The following is a 19581-nucleotide window of genomic DNA, read 5'->3' as shown; positions in this document are numbered from 1 at the left end:
CATAGAGTAGAAAATTGGAGTACATGACCTATAAAGTCCAACCCAACTCATATATTCTAGGATTGTTGCACTATGAGAATATGAATTACTTTCCCAAGATGTTTATTTTCTGTGGGGGTGGGACAAAGTGACGCTTTTTTGACAAAGAAATCTTTTAAAGGAAAGAATGGTTAATTTTGGCAGCCATAGAGCAATCTTCCTGGATTTCAGGGACTGGATTGTACTACAATTTTTTTACTGGTTTCTTGCTGAATCAACAACTAGAAATGTACAGCTTGCTCTTGCTTGGCTAGCAAAACTAGTGTTAAATTAATTCAACAGCAATTTATTCCTTTTTCTCATGGGTTGCATGCAAGAAGCAGTATTGTGTATGAAGAATAATTAATCCTGTCATTCTAGAAAGAAATAATTTGGTAAAGCAGCAGCATCTTTTGGATGGATCTTTTAATATTCATTGTGCATGCTTCATTATAATAATTTGACAAGGCACTGGAGACGTATAACATAGAATCCTCTAGCCAATACCAGGGTGATACAAAGCCTGTCCTCATTACTGATATATTGGCACAGCAATGACTGGAGAATGCTATAGGATGCAATAAATCATTAGTATGAAAATGACAAACATTGTTAGTTCATATTTTTGCCCTTATCCAAGCCCAACAGGCCAACAACAGTTCTACATACTTAGTGTAGTATGGTACTATAGTTCTGAAGTTCATGAATTTTCCTTCGACTTCCCTTGCCCACTCCTGTAAACAATGAAATGATGAAGATATGCAGATGTTTTATACATCAGTGCATGTATTTTCAATTAGAGGATTTGGGGTTTCACTGTTACAGTACATTGTAATACGGGCGTGTGTATTACATTTACACTGTAATGTGTGGTAGTATAAAAATACTACACTATATACAAAATGCTATATAGAAAATAAGAAAATTCTTGCTTTCTGCAAAATGAATCTGCTTCACCTGAATTTGTACATGAAGTTCTTCTAATATTTTTGACACTTTTCCATTTGAGATTGAGGGTCATCTTGAATTTGCAACTCGAACTCAAAGAGCAGATGGCAACTATAGCAAAGAGGCCCCCATATAGATTCATCTAAAGCACTAATTGTGCCTGTTCCTAGATTAGGAGGCCTTTCAGATGCCAGTCGCCTCACAAATGCACTACTGCAAAGGGCTCGGGACCATCTTTGAAGACCACTTTGAAGCTACAGCAGATCTAGAACATGGTTGTGCAGCTAATAAGGGGCATACCTTAGAATAGCCACGAAACAGCACCTGCTCCATATATTGATCTCCAGTCAGCTTCTGAGTGTAATTCAACATGCTGGTTACCACTTATTAAGCCCTTCATGTCATGCAACCTGATTATTTGAGGGACCACCATCGTCCTGTGTGCTCCCACAGGGAGGGCCTTCTCAGGGTGCCGACAGTTAAGGAGTGCCGGCGGGTGATCCCCAGGGGGAGGGCATTCTCTGTGGGCGCGCCTGCCCTTTGGAATGATTTACCGGTGGAACTTCGGACCACCCCCGATCTGCGTACATTTCGCCGGGATCTGAAAACTTGGTTTTTTGATCTATCAGGCCTGGACTGAAGGGGTTTTAGCTTTTAATATTGTTTTAATTGTTGGGCTTATGTAATTTAATCTATTTTTTAATTTATACTATTTTTATATCATATTTTATGTTGCCCTGTAAACCGCCCTGAGTCCTTCGGGAATAGGGCGGTATAAAAATTTAATTACATAAAATAAATAAATAAATAAATAGTTTCTGCTTTTCTGGTAAGATCAGGCAGTGTAGGTATGATTCAAGTCCTGACAATTAAACAATTGATACCTAGGAAGTATGCCTTCTCTGTCTCAACACTTGCCCTCTGGAACAGCATCTTCCCAGAGATCTGTATGATGTTCAGAAGGTCATTGAAAACCTGGTTATTCTCCTAGGCCTTGGGGTAGGATGGTCGTTAAGTTCCTGTAGGATCTTTTGTTTGTTATGGATAATTTGCCTTCTGGGAGTGCCTTCTGTATTTTTGCTTTTATTGCTTCTTGCTTTTTAAATGTAAGCCACCTAAAGTAATTTGGTAGTGATTGCCTCTAAATCATATAAATGAAATAACATTTACAATAAAACACATGGTAATTGTGTGTGTAAGCATCTTAAAATATTAAACTGCGGAAAGATCACTCTGACAATAAATGTACCTATTATCAAAGCCATAATTTATCCTTTTTACTATGTAGTTATGAAAGCTGGATCATCAGAAAGACTAAGCAAAGAAAATGAATACTGCACTTTGGAATTATGGTGCTAAAACATTGATATGTAGAGGTGTAGTGAAGGGCATAGGGGAATAAACTAGAATTCAGCTAGATTTCTTTTTCATGTATTATGCTTTTAATTTCTTTGGAATATTACTTTGTTTTCTATCCCTTGAATAGCATTGATCCTCCTGAAAGAATATACAGCAATGTGTTGAGTAGATAGAAATGATCAGCGATGAGGGTCATTTCTCATGGATATCAGAACTCACCTTTGCCAGGAAGACACCAGCTTTTGATTTATAAATCTGTTGTTGGTGTTCCCTAGTATTACAAATTTAATGTGGAAAATATTACTCCCCCGTTTCCGCAAATGTTCGGCAACCTCATTTTTTGCCTCTGTTTTCCTGTGGGTAAGTTCAGAATTGCTCCCTTCATTTTCCTTGTGGCTTTCCAAGTCTCCGCTAAACCCTAATTCAATGCAACAAGGACACATGACTGTAATAGGGTGTGGATGGATGACTTCGGTTGCTACCTTTTTACTGACAGGATTGTTCTAGCTGTTTGCAGTAAGTCAGCAAAGATCAGCCACAGAAAGGGGACAAACAGAGAGATGGGGGAACCTAGGTCAGCCAGAGGTCAGCACCAGACCTTGCTTTTGCTGAGTCAGATGCTGACATGACAGCAAACACACGGCAAAGCAAAGGCTGGAGCCTCTCAGATTCCAGTAGCTGTTGAGGTAAAGGATCCTGCTGCTGTCTAATCTGAGCTGCCCTCAAGTACAGGTTTCCTCTGGGGACAGGCCTAATAGTGCACTTTGGATATTGGGGTACTTTCCCTTCCTCCTTCAATTAAAACAGAAGCAGCCGCACTCTTTTTTTTTTGAGGGGTGGGGGGAAGCAGGGAGGTCTCCAGATGTCAGCCTAACAAGGTATATCAGATTAAGAAACAAATATCATGCAGGTCAGGACTACTGTATTTTTATTGTACTGTAACAGCATGTTGCAAGTCTGTGCTTCTCCCTCCCTCCCTCTATCTTGATGTGAACTTGGGAGGGTGCTTGTCTGAGATGTGTATTTTTGGCCCAGTCTCAATCCACTCTTATCTGACTATTGCCTTAATAGCAGCTCTTCCTCCTGCCTTCAAGGCCATTCCCTCTTCCCGCTGCACTGGGAAACAGGAGGGTTTTAAAGAAGGTAAGATGATCCCACTCTTTTTTTAATATCCACATAAAAAGGTGTATGATTGCATGGTTGTGGTTACCAAAGTTTGACTCTTTTCCCCATCTTATAGCAACCTGCTAGACAAAGTTTGACATACTCCGTCAAAAGTAAGAACTATTCATATTCAGAGGAGCCTCTCCTATTATTCAGAAGATCGATTCCTACAGAAACAGCTGCTCCAGAAGGGGTTTCTGGTTTTTTTAAATCAAGAATTAGTTATTAAAAGATTCCAAAAATGTTTCTTAAGTGTTTTATGTGCATAAAATGGTAAAATATATATTAAGACGAACATTTGACTAATGCAAATAACTGTTTCCACTTACCATCAAATCTGACTTAAAGATAGACTTGATGGATGGATCTCATTTGTAACTCAGAGGCTGCCTGTACTTATTTACAGTATTTATAATAAGCCACTTAAATGCTTTAGGACTCTGGGCAGCATGCAACAACAAAAAGAACTTTTAATAATTATTAAATATTATGACTTGCATGATTTTTGTTCCAATGCTTTTTATGTTGCTGTTATGAATTGCTTAGTCTTGATTATTAACATAGTATAAAAACTCCTGTGATAAATAAGTACTGTACATACCGATAAAATTAATTTGAAGCAATTTAGAATATGCTACCAATATATCACCAGCAATCAAAGAAGAGCTTCAAAAGTATAACCAGCTGAAAAAACAGACTGTATACAGTGGGAACAATCAGACCTACAGCAGAGAGTTTAGGCCTCTAATGTCCCTGTTCTAAAATACTTCCTACGTTCTAATGCATATCCTGTTCTTTACCAGAAGCAACGCAGTGAACAGGCAAACAGAGGCTAGTCAGCAACAGAACAAGAATGCGAAGAAATGGAAAAAGTTGTCTGGAACAGAGCATTCTCACTAGTATACTTATGGTTAGTAGTAATAGTGCTTTCAGGTCACATTACTAGATATAATGATGACAGCTGTCCCTCTTTACCACACTAAAATGCAGGGTATGATGGCACACACAATAATAATAATAATATAATAATAATAATAATAATAATAATAATAATAATAATAATAATAATAATAATGAAGAAGAAGAAGAAAGAAGAAGAAGAAGAAGAAGAAGAAGAAGTAGTTGGAAGGGAAGGGACCTTGGAGGTCATCTAGTCCAACCCCCTGCTAAGGCAGGAAACCCTATAGCATTTCAGACAAGTGGCTGGCCAGTCTCTTCTTAAAAACTTCCAGTGTTGGAGCATTCACCACTTCTGGAGGCAGGTTGTTCCACTGGTTAATTGTTCTAACTGTCAGGAAGTTTCTCCTTAGTTCTAGGTTGCTTCTCTCCTTGACTAGTTTCCATCCGTTGCTTCATGTCCTGCTTTCAGGTGCTTTGGAGAATAGCTTGACTCCCTCTTCTTTGTGGCAGCCCCTGAGATATTGGAACACTGCTATCATGTCACCCCTCACCCTTCTCTTCATTAAACTACACATACCCAATTCCAGCAACCGTTCCCTATATGCCTCCAGTACCCCAATCATCTTTGTTGCTCTTCTCTGTACTCTTTCTAGAGTCTCGACATCTTTTTTACATCGTGGTGACCAAAACCGGATGCAGTATTCCAGGTGTGGCCTTACCAAGGCATTGTAAAGTGGTATTAGTACTTCACTTGATCTTGATTCTATCCCTCTGTTAATGCAGCCTAGCACTGTGTTGGCTTTTTAGGCAGCTGCAGCACACTGCTGGCTCATATTTAAGTGATTGTCCACTAGGACTCCGAGATCTCTCTCACAGTTGCTACTATTGAGCAAGGTACCACCTATACTATACCTGTGCATTTGATTTTTCCTGCCTAAATGTAGAACCTTACTTTTTTCACAATTGAATTTCATTTTGTTAGATAGTGCCCAGTGTTCGAGTCTGTCCAGATCCTCCTGTATCTTAAGCCTATCTTCTGGAGTATTGGCTATTCCTGCCAGCTTGGTGTCGTCTACAAATTTGATGAGTTCCCCATCTATCCCCTCATCCAAATCATTGATGAAGATGTTGAAGAGCACTGGGCCCAGAACAGAGCCCAGGGGCACCCCACTACACACTTCCCTCCATGTAGATGCAGTTCCATTGAGGACCACACGCTGAGTACGGCCTGTCAGCCAGCTACGTATCCATCTGGTGGTGATGCTATCTAACCCACATTTTTCTATCTTATCAAGTAGTAGGTTGTGATCTACTTTATCAAATGCCTTACTGAAGTCCAAGTAAATTATATCTACAGCATTCCTCTGGTCCACTAGTTTTGTCACTTGGTCAAAGAATGCAATAAGATTTGTCTGGCATGATCTGTTTTTGACAAACCCATGTTGGCTTTTAGTGATGACTTTGTTTTCATCAAGGTGTTCACTGATTTGTTGTTTGATTATCTTTTCCAGAATCTTCCCAGGTATTGAGGTCAGGCTGATAGATCTGTAGTTTCCTGGATCTATTTTTTTCCCTTTTTTGAAGATGGGAACTACATCAGCTCTCTTCTAGTCCTCTGGTAGTTCCCCAGTGCTCCAGGACCTTGAAAAAAATTAGTTCAGTGGTTCTGAGATCACGTCTGCCAGTTCCTTGAGAACTTTGGGGTGTAATCCATCTGGTCCTGGTGATTTGAACTCGTCTAGGATGGACAGGTGCTCACTTACCATTTTCTTGCCTATCTTAACTTGCATTTCTATTCTGTTTTTTATGGCACTTAAAAAAATAAACTGAGAACTGATACTGTCCAGGAGAAGCCCTTATGCTGGAAGATGCACTGAGTTGTACCTTCCTATCTAATGCTGGAAAAGATTAGGACATTGATTCAACCAACATGGTACCATATTCGCAATGAAAACTATTAAGCTACAGATTAAAGAGGCTGAAGATCATGATGTGCAATTTCAAGTGGCTGAAAAAATAATTTTGGAAGGTTGGCTTGCAAATAAAAGTCAAATGCCCATAGGAACAAAAAATATATCTTGAGTTTACAACAGAATTCAACATAAAAATATGTTAGTGATAATAGGATAAAATATAAGATGATCTTATATTCTGTGGACAGATGCATAATTCCAACTTCACTTTGTAATAGATCTATGGAAAAAAGAATGGCCTGGGATAAGAATAGAATAGAATAGAATAGAATAGAATAGAATAGAATAGAATAGAATAGAATAGAATAGAATAGAATAGAATAGAATAGAATAATAGAATAGAATAGAATAGAATAGAATATTGGCCACTGTGATTGGACACACAAGGAATTTGTCTCTGGCACATAAGTTCTCAGTGTACAGGTACTGTAGTCCTCAACTTACAACCACAATTGAGCCCAAAATTTATGTTGCTACGTGATAAATTTGTTAAGTGGATCTTGCCCCATTTTATGACTTTTCTTGCCACATTTGTTAAGTGAATCACTGCAGTTATTAAATTGGTAACAGTTGTTAAGTGAATCTGGTTTCCTCATTGACTTGTCAGAAGGTTGCAAAAGATGATTACATGACCCTTGGACATGGCAACTATCATAAATGAGTTTTCAAGCATCCAAATGTAAATCACATGACCATGGGGATGCTGCAACGATCATAAATGTAAGAAATAGTTAAAAGTAACTTTTTTCAGTGCCATTGTAACTTTGAACGGTCACTAAGCAAGCTGTTGTAAGTCGAGGACTACTGGTATATACTAGCAAGTATATTCAAAGTGCTGGTGATGACCTATAAAGCCCTAAATGGCTTGGGTCTGGGATATCTGAGGGAACACCTGCTGCCGGCATCAAGCTCCCTTCGTCCTGTGTGCTTCCACAGGGAGGGTCTTCTCAGGGTACTGCCAGTAAAAGATAACACCCAGGGGGAGGGCCTTCTCTGTGGGTGCGCCGGCCCTTTGGAACCAGCTGCCCGTAGAGCTTAGGACTGCCCCTGACCTTCGCTCATTCCGCCGGGACCTGAAGACTTGGCTCTTTGAGCTTTCTGGCCGGGACTGAGAGTATTAATTGGGGTTTTAATTGGATTTTAATTGGGGTTTTATATTTATTCAAGGGCGGTATATAAGTCTAATAAAGATAAAGATAAAGATAAAGCAAGTGATAAATTATGATCATAATCATAAATACAATCATAAATCATAAGATACAACAGTGTTGTATCTTATGATTTGTGATATAATAAGGGGGAAATTATATATGAAAACATATGAGAACTGCCATTCATGTGACAACCATCAACAATAGATTTTAAAACGACATTAACTTTGCACTAGTCCAGGGGTAGGCAACCTCGGCTCTTTTAGGACTCATGGACTTCAACTCCCAGAATTCCTGAGCCAGCTGGCTCAGGAATTCTGGGAGTTGAAGTCCATGAGTCCTAAAAGAGCCGAGGTTGCCTACCCCTGCACTAGTCCATTGAAGAAGAGCTATTTATTTTTAAAAGAAAGCAGTACAATAACTTACTATTAGTCCAATTTCTGAGAAACTGATTATTTGAAGGGGACAGGAGCCCAAGAAATGATATAGAAACTAAAGGAATACCAAATAGATTCAGACAGGAATCAGAAAAGTCTGGTAGCGTCTTTGAAGATTAACCAATTTTTCAAGACATAAGTTTCAGTTCGCTTCATCAGATGTACAGAATGATTTGAGTAGCATGGGATTAACATACAATGAAATCTATCATCTATAGCTAGGCCCTATATAACAATCATGTTTGTTCTGACCCACTAGACAGAGATGCTCAATTAATGGGATTAAATCCATATTCAGGACGAACTACCCACCTAGTGGGATCAATCAATAGTCAGATCAATTCCCAAGGAGGACCTATTAAAGGACAGCTCAGAAAAACAGAAATATAGAACACTATTGGTTGCCACCTACTGCTCACACCCAAGCCTCCTCTTCCTTCATCCCCATAGCAATATTGATAGATTTCACCAGAAATGGAGGAAGAGGTGTACTTCAAGTCAAAGAAACTTGTCAAAGAAGAAAGGCGTGCATTGGCTGATTACATAAAAGACAGCCAAGAACAAGCACTGATGCAAGTTAACAATTGGAACTTCTTGAATGTGCAGGAAACAAAACATGAATATTGAAATTATATAATAGAAGTAAGAACAGAATGCTGCCAAGAAAAAGCATTATGTGGTCAATTTCCACAAAAGATCAGGGGGAAAGTGGATACTATATGAATGCATATGGAAGGTAGATGTTCTGGACTATTTCAAGGCAGTATATTGCAATTTTAGGTCTGTCCGCTGAGGCTGCTTCACTATTCCCAGATTGACTTTCTTTTTCTGCACTTTTTGGGGATGAAAATAGGGTGTATTTAAACTTGAATGCAAACAAACAAACAAACAATTCCTACTGTGCATTTTTGGTTAGACATGTTTCTTTTGCTAACACCGCTGGAAGGCCTGCTGCCTATTTAATTGATTAATGCAGGATTTTTCCTCTCTTAAATAAAGTGAAAACACTCATTTTCCATGTAAATTCATTTAAATATGATTTCAGCCTCCTTTGATCATACAAAAATAAATCCCATGCTGGAACACTGGTAACTGTGACAACCCCCTTCAGATGCCTTCCTGATTAAGTTCAAAGAGCCGGTTGCCTTGACATTCTTACTATTGAGATGTGCCAAAAACTCCTTACTCACACATCCAGGTAGTTTGCTTTTTATTTATTTTTTTAAATTATTTCTAACATTTTTGTCCCAAGTGATTTCTCTCTTTTACTCCAGAAGCTGGAAGGGGAAGAGATGAGGGTAATTATAGGTTATTGATCGGTGGAGCTGCATCAAAGACGTAGAGTAAGTTGATAGTGATTGCTGAAAAAATAAAGGTTGTTTGAATATCTTGAGCTATCTCAGAAACTCCAGAATGAAGTCTTTCTGATCACTGGATTGCTGCTTGAAAACTTTTTCTTTTTTGCTTCACCTTTTAGATTTTAGCTGATTACACGAAAGGATGAGAATGCAGGTAATGTGGGAAGAGGACCGTGTTTGGTCAACCACTAGATGACAGCAGCAATGCACTTTCTTTTGCTCAGATCAGGCTTGGAAGGAGGACACCATGGGCATCAGGGAGGTAAGGCGATCCCTCTTTAAATGTTGAGGTACTGTGATGATGAAGACTCCATCAAGAGTACCTTGATTCCTAGTAACCACATAGACAGATTGAATATTTCTCAGCAAATAAATTGGACAAACCTCTTTTCCACTTTTGGCCCATCTGGCTTTCTCTATAAAAATGTATTTGTTCGTAAATCTACTTACTGTCTTTTTCTGAATTCTTTCTAGCGTCAGTTCTTTTCTTCCTAGAAGATTCTATCCTCTTTCCTGTACTGTATTTTTCCCATCTACCCTCAAGCACAATCTTTTCCATTATTTAGAATTAATGTGGACATTTTTCTCTTTTAAATAAGGTGAAAAAACTCATTTTCTGTGAAAATTCAAGTTCAACTAGTGAATTCTTAAAAAGTTGTCAAATGTTTTTAAAATGGATGTTTCTGTTTTATTAATCAGAATATTTCTATACTAGCTATTTCAGGGACTAAAAGTGTATTTTCATTTTGTTTTGCTATTTTTTTTAATGTGGTGAGACAATTTCAAAGATATTAAAATAAATAATAGCAGATACCGGTATGTTTTCCAAGATTAAGTATGGAATTTGTTCTCTAGGGTGACTTTTTTAAGAAAACAAGGATTCTTTAATTATACAATCTAATTCTTTCTGCCTTCTTTCCATAATACCAGTTTGACCTACGGTGGGTTATATTATAGATTGGCTAGATTCTGGACTATCATTGGCAAACCAATGGGCTGGAAGATTCTTCTCCTGATGTCTCTAGAACTGAAAGTTAGTTAAATTGAAAATTGAATCTCTCTTCATTGTTCAGAAAAAGAGCTTCAACTTATTGCCCCCAAGATATTTTAGACTACATTATTTTTTATTATTTTATTTATTGATATCCCACCTTTATTATTTTTACAAACAAGAGAAGGCAGCAAACATATCCAACACACCTGTCTCCTCCTATTTTCCCCACAACAACAATCCTGTGAGGTGAGTTGGGCTAAGACCAGCCATTGATGATGACAATTGGTCATATTGGTCAAGATTGATGGGAGCTGTAGCTCAAAACATTAGGTGGGATGCAAGTTGAAGAAGATTGTTTTAAGAAAAAGCCTGGATGCCACCTGTGCCAACTCTGTCAGAGAGGCCCATACTGTAGATCTGGTTGGAGAATAAAAAAATATTTCCCTGATCCATAAAAAAAATCTGTTACCAGAGAGTAGGAACAACTGAAGGAAGATAGCATATTAGAAATTGCATGAAGCAGAACCCTGTATTAATTTGATAGTGTAGGACCAATGGCTAGATTTTAGGAACACAGCTAGTAAAGACTGCATCTGAAACAGAAATAAGACAAGTTCCTAAACCATTGCCCTAGGCCAACTGCCACTGATTCACAGTAGATCTTCCCAATCTAGTGCCTCAGTTCCCAGCTAGCTTAGATATTTTCCCTGCTGGTTGGAATTCTGGGAGTAGTAGTTCCAACATATTTGGAAGAGACCATGTTGGAGAAGACTACTTCTGGAGGTTCTACTCTTTGGTGTTGCATCTGACCATTTTAAAGATTTTGCAGCTTTCTGTAATACCACTGACTTCTTCAAAAGGATGATCCTTGGATTCTGGCCACAAAGCTAGGGAAATGTTGGTTTTTAGAAGGTTTGCTTGTGATATACAGAATTAGAACAGAAAAGAGGATGTTCTGATTTGCCCTCAGAGTTTCTGTAGAGAATGCTCCCTTTGAAAGATTGGAATGATGCCAATTGAGAGCAGATGCCATTGATAGATAATAATATAAACCCCCTCTCTTGATGTTAGATATGATGCTTGATGCTTGAGCAGGAGGTTGAAATAGAAGATCTCCAAGATCCCTTCTAATGATCATTGGATTGTTACTCTGTTATATTGGGGTTTTACTTATTCATTTATTTAGCAGTCTGCCCAACTCCCAAACACCTCTGGAGAGCTTGCAACTATAAAACCAATATATAAAAAATACAGCCAACCAGAACAGCACGATACCAAAGCAAAACAAAAACAGTCCAGATCATTGAAACGGAAGAAAACAAAAAGAAAGTCCATATTCATCCTGTCTTCAAAGTCTGGGAGAATAATCAGGTCCTTAGAGATATCCCATATGACGTAAGGGTGGGAACCTCATGAATCTCTGAAGAGAGCTGCAGAAATTATGCAGAATAGATGCATCCCCTGAGGTCCTGCCGGGATGTCTTTCTGTAATGGACAGGATCCAGAGTGCACCTACCTGGCTGGACCTTATCCGCTTATGAGACAGAAATCACAATCTTTCCTTTAAAAAACTCTTCAAGTCTGTTTGGCCATAGGTATTCTGATTGGTAGCAAGGTATCTCACTGTATTTCTGGCAGAAATGGGTTATTTATATATATATATATATTGTTAATTTGTATCTTTTTTTTCTTCTTTGTTTCTTCCTCTCCAGGAACTGCAGCGCCGTCAGTTCTGGTGTAGCCTATTGGCAGAAGCCACAGGCACCCTTATCTTTGTCTGGATAGTGCTGGGTGCCTCATCCCCTACGGGACCTAAAGATGTGCTGCCTACTTCGCTCCAGCCAGCCCTTGCTGCAGGACTGGTAGCTATCAGTTTGGCACACTGCTTTGGTAAGATCAGTGGTGCCCAAGTCAACCCTGCCCTCACGATGGCTTTCCTGTGCACTCGTAAACTGGATGCTCTGCATGCCTCAAGCTATATTCTAGCCCAGTGTCTGGGTGCCATCTTAGCATCGGGCTTTTTTTATCTCATGTTGCCCAGCTCAGCCATTGGGCAGTTGGTCACAAAGGTAAGCTGGCCACGTCTCTTTCTTTCTCTTCCTGATGATCTCCCTTTCGGTAAGACAGCGGTCCCCAACCTTTCTGGCTCTGCGGACGGGCAGTGGTGGCGGCGGCAGTGGTGGGGAGAATAGGGGATGGTTTTGCACACACGCACACTACTTGCGGAAATGGAGCTTTGCGCACTCACCCTCGGCTTGCGTGGCCTGGTTCCCAATGGGCTATGGCCCGGGGGTTGGGACCCCTGCTGTAAGACATCCCTGGAGATGAAAATTAATATTGCCTGCTAATATGAAGAATCAAAAATGAAACCTATTTCGTGTTCCAGTGCTCTATGCCAGGAGCCCACAGTGGTGGTTCTCTACTAAGTAACCTGGTTCAATATTGCGATCACTGGCTAAAGGAAAACGAAGCGGAAGAAGTCACCTTCCTTCCTTGAGTCAAAGCATGCTACTCTTGTCAGTTGTTTTTATTTCTTTACGGTGCTCTCTCTTTTTCCTCTATTCCCTCAACTACAACCTTATAAAATAGGGTGATGTAAGAGAGTAAATGATCCCAATCATTCAGCATATCTTTACAACTGAGCATGGACTTGAAGTGGTGGTTCACAAGTTCAAATCCACTACTTTTAACTGCTACCCACCAGCTACCAGATGTTCTTTGATTTGTAGGAAATCTAACTCCAAAGCTTGGGAAGTCTGATTTTGCTAGCTACACATAACATTTATAAATTCTTCTACTCTCTGCTGCTTCCTAACCTCATTCCCACCTGCTGGGATGGTCATAGTATAAACTTTCGACAACCCATTGCCTTCTTGTGCTTCTCCTATTGCATCAAAGTGCAGGGTAATTTGGCTGTTGCAAAGGGTGGAAATGTATTTTTTTAACTTTAGATTTTTATCCAGTCTTTATTTATATAACTCAACCCTGTAGGGGCTCCTTTATCTTTTTACCTTTCATTGGCTCCAGTCTAACTTGCTGGGCAAAAGTCTGACAGAAATACTCCCTCTGCCTTGCCCAGTATACCTTATTTCCTATGAATATGCGCAATTTATAAAGGTTAGGTTTTAGTCTTAATATAAGATGGGCATCGGGTATTTTCAAGCATTGCAAAGAATAAATAGTTAGCTGTCCTGTTATAGTGACAAAACAAGGAACAAGCATATTTGTATGTTTAATTAAATCTTTGTCATATCAAGTTTTGATTGTCATTTAAAGTATTTTTATTATTTTAATAACAAAAATAAACAAAAACAATAAACGTTTAAAATCACACGGTCACTTTAATATAAGCTGTCTAAAAATATTACAGATTAACTGTTTTGAAATCATACAAGTAAACTGTCCCTGATTTCTGCTGACGTGATAGATTTCTTAGCAACGAAATGAAAATAGCTTGCCACTGCTTCCTTCTAGGATGTATACCTCAGGTCGTCTTGCATCCAACAAGTAGCCTGTGCATTGTTTCAACAGTTAATATTTGGACTGCACAATATTTTATGGGACAGTAGAAACTTACGCTAGCTAATATGTCCAGCCCTTGGATGACTTGCAGAAGATCTCTGCTCTCACTTTGAACCCTTCCTTCTTTCCCGCCTTCATTTTAGGTCAACACTGAGGGGAATGCAGGACAGGCTCTGGGGATGGAGATGTTTTCCACTTTCCAGCTGGCTCTCACCATTTTTGCTGTAGAAGATCACCGGAGGCATGAACGAGGGGGGCCTGCTGGGATCTTGGCTATTGGTTTCTCTGTGATAGCAGGAGCTCTAGCTGCGGTAAGAGCTCAGACAAACAAGTGCTCCAAAGTGCACCCAATTTCCTGACACCAGAGCTTCAGTTCCCCCAAATATGTTCCAAGTACCAAATTTTAATTAAGGCTGATTTTAATTAAGATTAATTAAGTTAGATACTTGTGTTCAGCTGGTGATCTTTAATCGTGGTCTAAAGCATTTTTGTTCAGTGGAGCTCACCCTCTGTAAGTGGATCCTATTGTAAAAAGTGCAATTACAGCTTTTATCCACAGTTGTGTTTTTTTGGTTTTTTTTGCTGCCCAGGGACAGTAACAAAACTAGAATGATTCTTAAACAGAAAGTCCTGGAAGGCAAGTGACAAAATGAGTCAGACTTACTTCTGTTGGTGTTAGGTTGTTGAGAGTTTTAGTATTCTGAATCTGAACCTGCAGCCGACCAAGTATCTTGCCACCTTGAAAATGCCTATCACCGAGCTTTTTCTCAAGCTTAATTTAACTTACTTTCATCTGCACAGCTGGAAGGCAGCTTTAATAGGAACCCCTACCAGGAGCACATCTGCCCTTCATGGCTGGTCAAACCAGTTGAGCACGTCTTGCTATACTATAAATTTTATAGAGATCTAAACAGTAAACCTATTTTGCCCATTAAACTACCCAGGGACAGGCAGCCTCCTGCTACTTCTATGGTTGTAAACTTTTGCGTAGCAGCTTTGCGCAGCCACGGATAAAGAACAGTCAGCGGCAAAACGGTAATCTATCTCAGCAACTGTAGCATATAATTTCCTATTGCTTTTTACATTCCTATGTGTTATACTGCGTGCTGCTTTATTATCTGGATATTTTAGGAAGCTGTCTTAAGTGGCTGGCCTTTAGCTGTAATAAAAAAAAATGTTCATCTCCCACAGTGTTAGGCTATGTTAGCCTGGTGAGATAGTCCAGACAAGAAGTGTAAGCAGAAGTACTAGCTCTGTCTTTATTGTAAGGTTACATTAAAAGAGTCTTGCAAGTAACCCCCTTTCCTTTATTTTTTTAAAAATCTGTTACATGATAGTTATCCAGTCTGTCCTGTCTCCCAAGGTCATTCCCACAGACCATTACAGGCTAGAACCAGGAAAATTCCAATTCTGGTCCACTTTGGCCATGAAGCTCCTAGGGTCACTTTAAGCAAGTCTCTTTCTCTCTCTCAGTCTATTCACTCAACCTACTGGACAGAATTGTTATGGTAGGAAAAAGCAGAAGGAAGGTATTGGAGCTAACCGCCTCACCCAAAACTGAAATAAATAATGAATGGTGAGGAAGGGTCCCTGCAAGGGGGCAACTGGTGTGATGAGTTACAGTGAAGTGTCAGCTTCTCAGGAAGGAGGAAGAAGGATTGGGGCAAGACAAGAGGCAGCACAGCACAGAGCTGGATAGGAGACAGAGGAAGAGAGACAGGACAGCCACTCCCTGGAATCTCCTAGGGCAGTGATGGCGAACCTTTTAGAGACCGAGTGCCCAGACTGCAACCCAAAACCCACTTACGTATTGTCAGGTGCTGGGTGGGTGTGGCCCATTGGGCTGGTGTGGCCCATTGGGTGGGTGTGGCCCATTGGGTGGGTGCGGCTGCGGCGGTAATGGCAGACTGGGTGGGACTAAAAAGTTCAATCAATTCCAACTTTGCAATTTCTTTTTTTCCTCCCGCAAGAATTTGAAGTTGATTGATTGAACCTTTTTTTTTTGCACACGGTGGCAGAGGCCTAAAGCAAAAAGGTTTTATAAAACCCAGCTGAAGGCCTAGGACTGTGCCCAACGAGAGGGCTCTGAGTGCCACCTGTGGCACGCGTGCCATAGGTTCACCACCATGGTCCTAGGGTATCTCCATCAGGGTAAGAGTAATAAGGGTTACTCTGGCAAGATTCTATATACTGAACTGTGGCTGGATTGCTCTGTGTTGTTCTTGGACAGAGCCTGACATCAATACCTTAAAAATGCTTCAGAATTTCAAAAGACTGACTATCACACATTGAGAAAAAAAAAACTGCATACAATAGATCAAATCTGAGGGTTTTATCTCTCTCTCTGTGTATAGATATTACATCACGATTGTGCAGTTTTTTTGGAGCTTGTATGCCACGCCTGGTCCTGGGGTGAGGTTTCCAATTATAATTGGCATAAGCAAAGTAATGCGTTTCCCTAGGACAAAACCTAAACTTCTTTAAATTTAATTACAGGTTAATTGAAAAACGCCGTTAAGTAAATGCGATTACTACCTACATATTTAATAAATTCCTTCCTCCTATTAAAAATTACAATGTGTGATATAGTGTCAGTCCTAGAAGGTAGAGTAGATCAAGAAACACCGTAGCTCTCGCTTTGGCCTCCTTGTAGTCTGGGAATGGTTCTTCTCTCTCTCTCTGGTAAGCTCATCCTCTTTACTGGAGATTCTGTGGAGCCTTTCTGGAATATTGGCTTTGTTTTTTGTTATTTTATTCCACCTTTCTTGAATATAACAAGGCGGAGAACATACCAAATATTCTTACTTCCTATTTTTTCCACACCAATCCTATGAGGTGAGTTGGCCTAGGCTAGCACCTTCACTACTACCCCAAACTGGTTCCAGCCAAGAATTTCAGGGACAGTAAATAGTCCTGAAGCTCAGCCAATGCACCAGCAACAGCTAGAAGGAAGAGCCCTTTTTTGAAAATAATAAACAGGAAAACCTTTCATAGAACAATCTGCCAAGGGAGGAATTGAAACGCCATTGCAGCTTGTCTCAAACTTATATTTCCTAGGGTACCTTCTCTGGAGGCAGTATGAATCCAGCCCGATCTTTGGGTCCAGCTGTCATCACAGGATTCTGGGAACATCACTGGGTGAGTAGTTACTGGGAGGAATAGCTTGAGATTTTCCATTTCTTGGATGCCCTGGAGGAAGGGGGGCAATTTTGGTAGCTGTCTCTGGATTGCCTACCCAAGAAAAAAACTCCTGCTTCCTGACAAATAACTTTCTGGAAGTTCCAATTTTCAAGGACAACCTTGAATGGAAGATTATATTCAGCATTTAAATCTGTAACTTGGAACATTTTAATATTTATCTGCTGCTATGTTGAATTTTCTGTGGCCAAGATATTGACTACAAAGTACGCAGAACTTTTAAAATAGTATTTAGGTTGACCTTAAACTCCCATCTTTACTAATTTCAGCCAGCATTAGGTATTTTTCCCCCTCCAATATGGGTTTTCCTGCTTCTTTTTCTCTCTCAAATAGTCTTCCCTTAGCCTTAGCAGCATGTTGCTTGAGCCTTGCTAGGATACTTTACAACCACATTCTTGCCAATCTGTTATGTGATCTCTCCCACCCTTCCAAGGGCTGATATATACTGCTTGCTTCAGAAACTACATCACGGCTCTCACACAACCTCTCATTCCCACTTTCCAGGTGTATTGGCTCGGTCCTATTCTGGGTGCTGTTCTGGCTGGAGTATCTTACGAATTCTTCTTTGCTGACAGTGCTTCACGGGAAAAGCTTGTTGCCTGCCTGACATGTCGTGACATTGAGATTGTGGAGGCTGCCAGCATATCTCGGTCTTCACTCTCAGCTGCTGCTCAGGCTAAATCACCTGACAAGGACGAACATGGCACTGAGTAGGAGGCTACAGCAATTCCCCGTCTCTTTGTCTTCTTGTAAAGCCTCTGTTTAGCTTCCGGCTTCCTTCCATCTTAAGCAGCTTCATATGTATTTATATTTGTACTGGCATTAGGTGCTTTTTGAGATTGGTGCTCTTAAAGCACAGTGCTGCCATCGTGACCCTACCAGAATTCTGATTCTGTTCGGAGTTTACAACAACAATAGAATCACATACAAGGAAGGATAAAAGTCAGGATTCCTAGATTCTCATAGTTTTTAGATGAGACCTAGTACCCTATTGTGTAGTGGGTCCGACACAAGAGAGATGCCAGCTGGTGTGTGAGTTCAGCTCTTTATTGGAAGGGGAAGTGAACTGGGGAATGAGGGCTACCTGGCCTCCTTATATACCTGGCCAGGTAAGCTAACAGCCAATGGGGTTGGCCCTAGGTTTCCCGCCGAAACTGTCCAGGCCAACGCCCCCTGGTGGCTGTTGCTATGCAGGTGCCTGCATACATAACATACCCGATGGTCATCAGCTTCATTATACTTGGTGACTCCTTCTTGCCACCATCAGTCTCCATATCCACCTGACTGATTTTAGATACACCTAATTTAAAACACATGTAAATGGAAAGCTAATGTAAACCCCGGCAAGATCTCAGAAGCATTCTTAGAAACTAAAAATGGTTGCAGGTTAAGAGCCCAGTGCTTTGGAAGTATGTCTGCCTGCCAGAAAAGGTATGGTGGCAGGGTCTCCTGATTTGGGGAGGCCCAGCAAGAGTCCGACTGTCCAGTAGTTGAGTATTTTGTCTTTGATCATTCCTGTGATGGCACAGGTTCTATGGGGGTGCTCATGACATGTTCTAGAAACTCCAGATGGGCCCTTGGCCCAAAACGTTTGCTGATCTAGTGAGACAGATCTAAAAGAACTAAGAAGAAATGGTTGCTCCGGTTTCTGTTCCAAGGGCAGATATAATAATCTGCAAGATAGATTGGAAACAAGGCCTCCTGCCTTCTGTTCCAAACTCTACTTGTTATTTCATTGCATGATCTTGGAACAAAAGCTTTTCCCCACATTTGTCTCCTCGTTTGTATTAGAACACCATATGGTACTATACTGTGTACTGGTATATGTATGGGCAATCAGAAGTAGATTGTCAAGAATTTCTAATGTCCGATTGGTTGACAACCAGCCACAATATTACTCCTAAATTAGATTGCTGATACTCAGTATTCAGGACCAGTTTCTAGGTTCCAAATTCTCCCCTTCAGAATATTACGTGAACTTTTTTCTTCCAAAATTCTACTTAGCAGAACCAGAATTCTAGTAAATGCCAGAATAGATTCTGGAAGCCTGAGAACCCTCATGAGCAAAATTTCAGGAAAAGCAGCGTGTTTCTCTTTGCCACATGGATGGAGTTTGACAAGAGGCCTAAGCCAGTGCGCTCGCACCCACCCCTGGACCTGATGTGCAATAAAATACGAGACTGTGATTGAGCATGCATATGCTGATTCTCCTCTCCTGTGTCCATCAAACATGCTGGCCCTGGTCAAATGCTGAGCCCAGCATATCCCATTGTCCTTGCTTCTTTCCGACTTGGCAGTTTTTCCTCAACTTGCCCAATCCCAGAGCAGGCGGATAAATCCCCTAGAGCAGAAAGAGAATTAGAGTCTGTTGAACAGTTCTGATTAAATAGCTGCTTCAAAATGCTACAGTGACAAATATTCCAGAGAGGCCTCTTTTGAAGCACAAGGGCCCTACTGGTTTTATCCCCATCCCTTCACTGGGCAGTTAACCCCTAAGACCTCACCTCCACAGACGTATTTCTATCTTGGTGGCTCTCTCAGTTTCACTTTATTTACTTA

At 40.4% G+C, this 19581-nt stretch overlaps 1 protein-coding gene across 1 annotated transcript; it reads left to right on the top strand.

Moving 5' to 3' along the window:
* Positions 1–9555: 9555 nt before the first annotated feature.
* On the top strand, positions 9556–19195 carry LOC310633413 (aquaporin-4-like; the record flags this gene model as incomplete). The annotated part of the gene is made up of 5 exons (XM_083351119.1): positions 9556–9570; positions 12015–12371; positions 13968–14135; positions 16882–16962; positions 17527–19195. 5 exons carry the CDS (start codon positions 9556–9558, stop codon positions 17734–17736), a joined length of 831 nt encoding a protein of 276 aa, XP_083207245.1. The 3' UTR covers positions 17737–19195.
* Positions 19196–19581: the final 386 nt, after the last annotated feature.

This window comes from Vipera ursinii (genome assembly GCF_947247035.1).
Source record: "Vipera ursinii genome assembly, chromosome: 2".
Lineage (NCBI taxonomy): Eukaryota > Metazoa > Chordata > Lepidosauria > Squamata > Viperidae > Vipera > Vipera ursinii.
This window is presented reverse-complemented; position numbering and strand designations above follow the sequence as displayed.